This window comes from Poecilia formosa, unplaced genomic scaffold (genome assembly GCF_000485575.1).
Source record: "Poecilia formosa unplaced genomic scaffold, Poecilia_formosa-5.1.2 Scaffold278, whole genome shotgun sequence".
Lineage (NCBI taxonomy): Eukaryota > Metazoa > Chordata > Actinopteri > Cyprinodontiformes > Poeciliidae > Poecilia > Poecilia formosa.
In genome coordinates, this window is record NW_006800217.1 from 779,773 (window position 1) to 790,309 (window position 10,537).

The window sequence follows — 10,537 nt, forward strand, 5'->3', positions numbered from 1 at the left end:
GGAAATCGCTAAGCTCTAAACTGAAAATTTGCGAGAGAAAAAAAACAGACATCTAAGTGTATTTAAAAAAAACAAAAAAAACGGGGAACATTTCTGAGTTTGAAAAGTTGAAAATTTGATACTCAGAAATTTTGAGATATCAAATTTTCTAGAAACAAAAAAACAACAAAAATTTCTGAAATTCAAAAGGCAATAATTTTCCACCTTTGAAACTCAAAAATATTATTTTTGTAGAGAATTTATGAGAATAATCTCAATCTCTTGCTAATTTTCCAGCTTTTCAAACTCAGAAATATTTTAGATTTTTCTAGAGAATTTCTGAGATTAAGTTTTTTGGTGGAAATGTACATTTCCATGTGGCTCTAAAAGCAGAACAGCTCCACTCAAACTTTAAATCAGTCAACTCTTCCAGTAGTGTAATTAAGCTCCCCTGCCACCAGAGGTCAGTATTTCTTCTGATAACAAGCTCTCTGTAAAACGAGGAATATAACGTTTTGTTTTCTTTTTAAGAGGGGCATTAAATATTATATAGAAGGATTTTATGATCTGAAATAGAAATGTATCAAACACAACTCTAACTTGCACAGAAAGAGAATGTGATGTCTCTTTTTCTGGACTCAGATTGAATCAGTGTGACATGTTTGTGTGCGTTAGACGAGTAGAGGATTGTCCAGAACGGCCACACCCGCAGCTACCCCCCCGTCGGCGTGCTCTGAGCTCTTGGTCCTCAGCAGGTGACCCACACACTCGTTCATCACCATGTGCGCCCCCTGCCTGCAAGGAAACAAGAACACAAGAGAGAAACATACTTTACTGCACACAGAGGATATGCCTGCAAAAAGCTCCCCCTGGTGGAGGGAATCCAGCTGAAAGAATGTGATTCGCTATTTTTGCACACAAGTTCAAAAGACTAAATATTCATGTTGGTCCAACAACTCGTGGAGATGAAAAAGTTTATTTTCTGGCAGAAATTTATATCTTTTAAGCTGCCGTAAACTAGAGACAGAGGAGTAAACGACAGCTGTGTAAAATTCTGTCCCGAACTGACAGAGCATAGATTAGTGAAAGCTAAAGGTTCGACAACAAAACATCTTTATTGTGTGAAAATAGCCATGCACTGAGGAGAACAACGTCGTACCTTACGTAGGCTCCAAACACTCCCAGTTCACTCAGACAGTTACTGATGACGAGGGGAGAGTCTCTCCTCAGTAGGTAGTTCTGAATGGGAGCGGGATTAATTTTATCCATCAGGATGTATGCCGTCCGCTCCGTGCTCCCCCTCACCTCCCTGAGAACCTTGACGATCTCCGAACCATAGATATTGTTACCTAGAACAACAGAATGGATTAAGGTTCAACAGAACTGGATTTGATTAGAGCGGTCAACTTCAAGATGGAAAAAAACTAAACCAGGGTCAGAGATAGGACTGCACATGTCTGCTTAGGCGTTTATCTTCTTTAACAGAACATCTCTGATAGCTGAGCTGTGATTTGCCCCATTGATTTGGATGGTGGAAGAGATGTTCATAATGGAGAAACTGACACACAGGCTGAAAGCAGAAAAATCACAAATGGACAGAAAGTGGACTAAATTGATAAATTATGCTGGATGGTAAACTGTGGTAAAGAATCTATGATAATAGCACTGTCATCTAGAAAACAATTTTCAACTAATGCAATAATAATAACTGCTTATTAATGCAAATAACACAATCAAAGGAAAAAAAAACATTTCTAAAGAAAATCTAACACTGGAACTGAAAAACATTTTAAATATCCCAAATAAACAAGCCAAACAACAATTACTAAAATGTATTATAAAGTTCCAGTAACCAAGAGTGCATTTCAAAAAATAATAATCATTCAGCTTAGACAGGGAAAACAGGCCAAAGTGGCAGGTAGTGCAAACTACTTCATAGTGGGGGTCAAATGTTTTCAGCTTTTCTCAAAATTATTAAATAAGTTGCAAAAAGAAAAACAAAAACATGACTTCAGTTCTGAGCTGCTATATCTAAAAGCTGCAGCTTTCAGATATTCAATGTTGAAAATGTGTCTAACATTTTGTGCTAACTTCTGAGTTAGCGCAAGAACCTAGTCTTAAGTATTTGTTGTCCACATTTGCAGTTTACTTAAAACATGACCCATAACATTTTAAAATGTGCAGGAAGTGTTCACCTCCAGTCCCTAAAACTTTTAGACTTTTCCTATAAGTTTGTCGTACACCAAGAATGAAACTCCAACTTAGAAGATCATCAGGTTAAATACAAAGTAGCCGATATATAAGGAATTACTACATGCAGATCCGTTTTTTTAATATATACATTTACCTCCTCCTTCTCGCTGAGGTTTCAGAACAAACCGGTTTGGTTCTGCCAAAGCCATTGCTACAGTTTTGTCACCTTCTGGTCCCTGTGGACAACAGAACCACAACAAGACAAAAAGAAATCAGGAAAACTTTTTTTGTTGTATTTTACTAGCAAAACGATTGGATAAAAATTCCCTTTGGTCACCATGTCTAGAGTGTAGAGGCCAGCAAATGTTTCCCTCATCTGTTGCACTGCCTGAGGCTGATCAGGGAAGAACCTCTCCAGAACTCCGGGTCGGGCCAACACCTGCTGGACCTTCTTGGTTCCTGCCAGGTGAGTGCCGATGTCTGGGCATTTTACAGCCTGAGAGCGCTCCATCATGAGACGAACATCCCAGCACTGCAATTCACAACCCACAAATCTGATTTTAAACTTCTACTGTCTCCTCCAAGCACTCAGAAATATGCTAACTTTATTTTTGTTTGTTTCTTTGAGTCATCTTCAGTTTTGATGTGAATTAAAGTAGGAAATTTTCGAGAACCCGAGGCCCCTGTCCACGCAGAGATGAACACAGTAAATTTTCAGAAACGACTACGAAAAAACGTGCGTTCACACGATAGAATGGAGCGACACAGAAAGGCCTGTAGTAGGCCTACCTGGCCAATCGGTGGCGCTGTAGCATTCACATGCAGCTATGTGAAAAACACAGAACAGCAAACAGTGCCACGTTTGCTATTGAGGAGCATTCGGGTTACAGAAAGATGGACCACAAAGTTAACGTTTTGAAATGCATCCACTCTGGAACTCTGGATCAAAAAAATGATCATTTCTGGTTTCTCCAAACGCTGAATCAGACAAAGAAAAACCTAAAATTGTTTTAGGTTTCGTTTGGACACAAACGATATCGGGTGAAATACATGCCTATTTTCTTCTTTCTAATCTGTGCTTCCTACTCTGTGAGCTTCAGCATTTCTGGCAATGTTGTTTGTGTCTAGTGTAAAAGCTTGCTCTCTGCTGGCAACAGTTACTGCCCTTCAAACAGTCCTTTGTGATATGAACATTGCACACACTGATATCGTGGTGATGAGACATTGTGCAGCCGTGTCTTGAAAAATGCTCATCCCACTTTGTTTTTTGATTTCCCTAAACAGCACTGTGAGGCTCCAAATTAGATTGAGACTTTTCTTAAAACTCCACAAAGAGCAGAAACTTATTAAGAGTTAAGCCCTTAAAGTTTCATTAATAGTTTATTATGTCTAGCCTTTTTTTCTGAGTGTTTCCTTTGTAATATCTTGGTTTTTCAGACTTAATCACTAATTTCAGAATAGATCAGTGAGGTTACTTACGATTCAGTTCTTGATTCTATTAGTGAATAACTCCAGTGATCATACAGTATTAAAACTGATAAATTGCCTATTGATGATAAGTACACCAACCCTCTTTCATCTATCACCCTTTTAAATTTGTTATTGATGATCACTTAGCTTAATAAATGTATAAAGTGCTACACTGGTTCCATAGCAGCTCATTTTTTGTCTGAACCAGTTTTGGGCCGAGTGTTGCCTGTTTTCTCTGAACCTACATTCCTGACTGACCAGTGGACACACTGACCAGCAGAGTGTGAAAACCGTTTGTTCTTCTTTGTTCACAGGAAACAGGAACATGATCAGACGAACAACAAATCACTTGACACAACTTTACAAGTTGACTTTTTAAAACGGATAACCCAGTTTTCCAGCATCTTTGGCCTGGGAGAAAATGATGAGTTAATTTGGTTTCAGTGAAGAATGGTAAGGATGTGAAAAAGTCCTGCCCATAATAATTGAGGAATGGAGTTGTTTTGAAATACCTGTTCATTAGTGTAGTTCTGCGGCATGTATCCATTCCTGAAGTACACCACCGCCACCTCTTTTCCATCCCTGAAATTAAAGTAAATTATTATTACCTATCCTAACATCCAGCGATTAGCCGGGGCGGGGATCAACACATCTCTAGAACTTGACTTACACAAAAAGCCTCTTGTCTGGATCAAGAGATCCTGTTTTATAGACGTCATCAAACCGTTTTCTTACTGTGGGAATGTTTCTGAAACACACAGAGTTTACAACACCATGAGCAATACATCCAATTTCTCCATTTACAACAGAATAGAATAGAATAGAAGAATAGAAGTACTTTATTCATCCCAACCAGGAAATTACTGTGCAGTTGCAGCATACACATACACACAGATCAAATTACAATATGAAAAATAAAATAAAAATAAGATAAATGCATAAAATATAAAATGTAAGATTCTGTACAGTATGAACAGTGAAAATTAATGATCTGTACAGTCTGTACAAAAGTGCTTTGTAAACAATCTGTACAATAACGATTAATAAGCAGATATGTACAAAGGTAACTTAACGTTTGTTTAACGTTTGTTAAGTTAACAGTGGTCCCCAAACTTTTTCCTGTGAAGGCCACATAACTTTTCCCTTCTCTGGTGGGGGGCCGGAGATTGTTGACCGGGGGGGGATTTTCTCGATTGATTTTTACCCAGAAAGCACATGGGCAAAAACCATGAATGAAACGGTGACTGGGACTGACCAGTATATATTCCATTGAGGGAAAGTAACTTTAACATATTTATTTCTCATATGTTAACATAAAGGCTCGTTTTGAAGTATAAGTTGCTACTTGCTTCGAAGAATTCAACCTGGAATGCGGCGTTCATAACAGACACGTGTTCATCTGCTCTGCCGCCAGCAAACAACTGTACTGATTAAATAACATAAAAGTCAAGCAGTTCCCTAAAACTCCAACAGATGGCAGCAATGCGCCCTACAGTTTACAGGATACACTTCCTGCTAAAGAGCCCCCTGGCGGTTGAAGAAAATTCACATATAAACCGGAAAATACAATAATTGGAAAAAAAATCTGAATGCTCTCTGGTATTGTTCAGGGGGCCGGACCAAATGTGGAGGCGAGCCGGATCCAGCCCACGGGCCGTAGTTTGGGGACCCCTGATTTACGCAAATCAGGTTTACANGATTCTTTCATGCAGGTTTGAGAAATCCTTTAATCTCCAAAGGTCATGTTGTTCAAAACACTTGAGTGGACGTTGCTCCGCCTTCTAGGATGAATGACCTGACTCTTACCTCTTCCAGAGTTCGCTTTCAATGTATCGGTGATCAAAGATGTTCCTCTGGACTTCCTCCACCAAAAACATGACAACCGCCCTGAAACAACAACAACAAAAAAAACACTCATGGCAACACCGTCAGCTTCCATCATAAAAAATAAAGTTCTCTGACTAGAAAGATAACAACATAAACAGTTGAAACTGTTTGTTAACATGGAGTATTTAGCCGAAAGTGTTTGTGTGTTATATTGTATTATACTGTCCACTCTGGGGTTTGATCTGCTTTAACCACAGGATGCAAACAGTCAGCCTTAAAGTTGTCTTATTCTGATATCTGTGTGGGTTACCTCTCTGATCCATACAGCTCCCAGGCTTTGGCCAGTCCTCTGGCCAGACCAGCTGCAGGGTTGTTGTCCAGGATTCGTTGACTCTCCTCCAGCCTCCCAGCCACCTTCAGGATGTGCCTGTGGAGCCGGAGGGAGGGAACCTTCTGTAGTCTTTACACAAGTTTTGAAGTTTTGTCCTCTTTTTCATTTTTAAACTGTTATTTTTTTGTCTTGATTAAACAATGGATTAATACATTCAAGCAGGAAATTTCTTTCAACAAAAATCAAAATTTTTGTTTCACACCAGTCACTTTAAAACAGGTTTCATTTTGTTACTTTAGTTTTGATTTGTTTCTTTTGTAGACATCTGTTCACATATTATTTTTTTGGTTGAGACATTGCTTTCTCCTCTACTCCAGCAGCTCTGCCCGGCTACAGTATGGATGAAAATGTATTATTTCCATCTTTGTTCTGTAAAAATACAAATCTGTGCAATCTTTTGCTGAACAACTTACTTGTGTACCTCTGGTGTTTGTGAGGAGAGGCCACCAAAGCTGGCAGCAATAGTATTGATCTCTATCTGCTTCAGAGAAGACGTTTGGTCCTCTCTCTGGTCCAACATGTAGTCAGAACGATTAAGACCCAACACGATGGACTGCAAAAAAGAAAAACAAGAAGCCCATATATATGAAGGTACTAATTGAGGTCCAGTGATGAACATTCAGTGCAAACAAAGCAAAAATCTTAAGTTATTAATACCTTAAACGCAAAAGGTTCATGTCTTTTAAATTAAATAATGCAGAAAGAGCAGAGCTTCAGTATGTAAAATATTATGCATGTTCCAGGCACATTGTGCAATCTTATAGCACAATCAAGTAACTGTGTTACCTTCAGTTGTTATAAAATGCTATATATTAAAAATGACTGAAAATAGACTGTGTAATTTAACGCTTTGAAAGTGAACCTCCATCTCTCTAAAAACTCCTGCTCTTTCTGAAACTCCGCCTTCAGGAAGTTATCACAACATGGCTCCTCTATTAACCCTTTAACAACATTTCAGTGTTAACTGGAACTGTGGCTATAGGAGATTAAAGAATTTTTCAACCATCGATGAAAGAATCAAGGCAACACTCCAGTAATGTTTTTGATGAGGGAATGACATTATAACATGATGTAAAGCTCAAAATAGTCAATTTTACTGACCTTTAAAAAACCCATTAAAGCATCAGAGAACGTCTTAGCTCACCTCTTTGTTTTCAATAGGATTTCAGTTTTCAATTTTTAAACGTAAAATTTGGATTTTATGGTTTATAAACCATATTTTTTGAATACATTTTGATTATAACAAGAATTTTATGCCTTACTAAAACAATAAATCAATAGAAATAAAAGTTTTGAGAGTGGCACACATCTAGTTTTGCCATTTCAACATTTTTTAGTTTTTAAATTTTTCAGATGTCTTTCTTTGAATATACATGAAAATCAAATGTAGATTCAATATTTCCTCATTGAATTTTCTGCATAACATTTGGAATTCAAACTAGAGTACTTTATATTAACTTCTGGGTCATTCCTACTTTCAGAGAACTTACTAAAAAAAAGTTATAGGATTGTTCTGTCTGAAGGTCAAAATAGTGTTAAAACAGATTTTTAGTTCTAATCTAAAACAAACATTTTAAGCTAATGTTTGTAGCACACATCCAATCACTGTGACCACATTATGTAAACAATGTGAACTCTGACTGCATAAACTGAACAACATTTCAGTCACTGCAAAGACTTTTGTCCAGAACTGCTCATGTAAAGGTAACCGTACCTGAGATCTTCCTTCTTTTAGGATCTGCTGGTGGATCTTGAACAACCTGGCGGTGAAATCATCCACTTCTATTGTGCTGTAAGCAAAAAACAAACTCTTAAAGTCCTGACCAGGTAGGAAAAACAACATATGAGGGACTGTATCTGACTACACTGGGTTTATAATAGCTTTGGATTTTTAATTATAGTTTTACTTCATTGTGCTTTTTTGTTTTCCTAATTCAGTTAGTTTAAATAATTTTTCAGAGTGGGTTTACTAGATTTATTAGCCAATATTAGTTAAATATTGTTTAGTTTTAATTAGTTATTGGAGTAGTTTTACTTTTTCATACTTTGGTCAAGTTTTAGGTGCAAAATTCAAAAAGGTCAAAATATTATATTATGATTATGAATACATCAATTGGGTAATGAATACAAAACAGAAGATCCTATTTTAAAAAAAAAATCTATTTAATTATTGTTGTCAACTGACTAGTGTTTTCTCACAGTCAACATCAATTTCAAAAGGCTATTAAAAACATATATATATTCTTCCATCCGTCCATCCATCCATTTTCTATACACCTTTGTCCCTTAGTGGGATCAGAAGGGATTATATACATTCTTATACGCAAAAAAGTATATGCTATAATTTTAGTTCCAGTTAGTTGTAATCTTTCCTAATTAATTTCTTTTATTTATTTCAGTTAAGGTCAATTTCAGTTTTTGTTATTGTGTTTGTTTTAGTTAATTATAATAACCTTGTTTCCTAGCATCACTTTGCACACAAAAACATATCCGTTCCATGAATTGCAGACGGTGCTGCTGCATCCTACCTGGCTAAAGCCTCCTGCAGGAAGTCAATATCCTGGCTGATCTTGTCCACCAACGTGTTGAAGTGTGTCTGAACCGAAAGAGCCTGAAGGAACACGGACTTGGGCACAGGCGAAGGGAAGAGAGTGAATGGAGCATATGTCACCAACTGCAAAAAAGTAGGGAAATGTAAGAAATATATGAAAAAAAAACAATTACTGGGTCTGAGAGGAATTAACACAGAAAACTAATTGTGCTGAAGAGCATATTCCTGAGATGATTTCTTGGTCTAGGGCTGCACAGTGGCNCGGGCCGTAGTTTGGGGACCCCTGATTTACGCAAATCAGGTTTACAATTTTAAGTATAGAGGTGCTGAGGAATTGTCAGATTTTCAGTCTAAGTGCCCTATGGCCCCAACACTGGTGATCCCTGGTCAGATAACAAGTTATCAGTGAGTGTATCACAACTAAAAGCTAACAAGACACAGCAACAACAACACTCTTCAGCGTTACAAAGGAATGTATGATATTAAGAAAACATAATTGGTTGTTGAATGTTGTGATAATGATCGTATCAATAAGGGTGTGCAGAGAGGATCATCAGGGCTGAAGTTGCCTCCAACTTATACAGGAAAACCCACACATCCTGGACACAAACTGTTGAAATTTTAACCTTCAGGTCAGAAGCCATGTTTTCTCTGGAGAGTTCATTCATGTTGAAAGAAGACAGATTAGGACTTCTGTGGGTTCTGATCATGTAATTTAGATAATTTTGTTTGGGTTTTTCTTTAGTATTTGAAGGGGCAGTATTATGTAAAATCAAATATGTTATTCCTTCTTCAACAACATAACTTGAGTGTTGTTTAGATTCTTTCATGCAGGTTTGAGAAATCCTTTAATCTCCAAAGGTCATGTTGTTCAAAACACTTGGGTGGACGTTGCTCCGCCTTCTAGGACGAATGACCTGACTCTTACCTCTTCCAGAGTTCGCTTTCAATGTATCGGTGATCAAAGATGTTCCTCTGGACTTCCTCCACCAAAAACATGACAACCGCCCTGAAACAACAACAACAAAAAAAACACTCATGGCAACACCGTCAGCTTCCATCATAAAAAATAAAGTTCTCTGACTAGAAAGATAACAACATAAACAGTTGAAACTGTTTGTTAACATGGAGTATTTAGCCGAAAGTGTTTGTGTGTTATATTGTATTATACTGTCCACTCTGGGGTTTGATCTGCTTTAACCACAGGATGCAAACAGTCAGCCTTAAAGTTGTCTTATTCTGATATCTGTGTGGGTTACCTCTCTGATCCATACAGCTCCCAGGCTTTGGCCAGTCCTCTGGCCAGACCAGCTGCAGGGTTGTTGTCCAGGATTCGTTGACTCTCCTCCAGCCTCCCAGCCACCTTCAGGATGTGCCTGTGGAGCCGGAGGGAGGGAACCTTCTGTAGTCTTTACACAAGTTTTGAAGTTTTGTCCTCTTTTTCATTTTTAAACTGTTATTTTTTTGTCTTGATTAAACAATGGATTAATACATTCAAGCAGGAAATTTCTTTCAACAAAAATCAAAATTTTTGTTTCACACCAGTCACTTTAAAACAGGTTTCATTTTGTTACTTTAGTTTTGATTTGTTTCTTTTGTAGACATCTGTTCACATATTATTTTTTTGGTTGAGACATTGCTTTCTCCTCTACTCCAGCAGCTCTGCCCGGCTACAGTATGGATGAAAATGTATTATTTCCATCTTTGTTCTGTAAAAATACAAATCTGTGCAATCTTTTGCTGAACAACTTACTTGTGTACCTCTGGTGTTTGTGAGGAGAGGCCACCAAAGCTGGCAGCAATAGTATTGATCTCTATCTGCTTCAGAGAAGACGTTTGGTCCTCTCTCTGGTCCAACATGTAGTCAGAACGATTAAGACCCAACACGATGGACTGCAAAAAAGAAAAACAAGAAGCCCATATATATATATAGCAAAAATCTTAAGTTATTAATACCTTAAACACAAAAGGTTCATGACTTTTAAATTAAATAATGCAGAAAGAGCAGAGCTTCAGTGAGTATGTAAAATATTCTGCATGTTCCAGGCACATTGTGCCATCTTATAGCTCAATAAAGTAACTGTGTTACCTTCAGTTGTTATAAAAATGCTATATATTAAAAATGA

The 10,537-nt window shown here is 37.5% G+C and overlaps 1 protein-coding gene across 3 annotated transcripts in view; it reads right to left on the reverse strand.

The window, feature by feature from the left end:
• Positions 1-537: 537 nt before the first annotated feature.
• The window catches only part of gss (glutathione synthetase), a 14,968-nt gene continuing 4,968 nt past the window's right edge, over positions 538-10,537 (reverse strand). For all 3 annotated transcript variants that reach the window (XM_007571319.2, XM_007571317.2, XM_007571320.2), the window contains exons 3-13: positions 8,389-8,534; positions 7,575-7,650; positions 6,274-6,413; positions 5,780-5,896; positions 5,449-5,529; positions 4,313-4,390; positions 4,155-4,224; positions 2,510-2,704; positions 2,327-2,408; positions 1,139-1,328; positions 538-774 (exon numbers count right to left, since the gene is read on the reverse strand). In XM_007571319.2, coding sequence (XP_007571381.1) covers positions 651-774; positions 1,139-1,328; positions 2,327-2,408; positions 2,510-2,704; positions 4,155-4,224; positions 4,313-4,390; positions 5,449-5,529; positions 5,780-5,896; positions 6,274-6,413; positions 7,575-7,650; positions 8,389-8,534 — 1,299 coding nt within the window. In that variant the 3' untranslated portion in view covers positions 538-650. The remainder of the gene's footprint in view (positions 775-1,138; positions 1,329-2,326; positions 2,409-2,509; positions 2,705-4,154; positions 4,225-4,312; positions 4,391-5,448; positions 5,530-5,779; positions 5,897-6,273; positions 6,414-7,574; positions 7,651-8,388; positions 8,535-10,537) is intronic.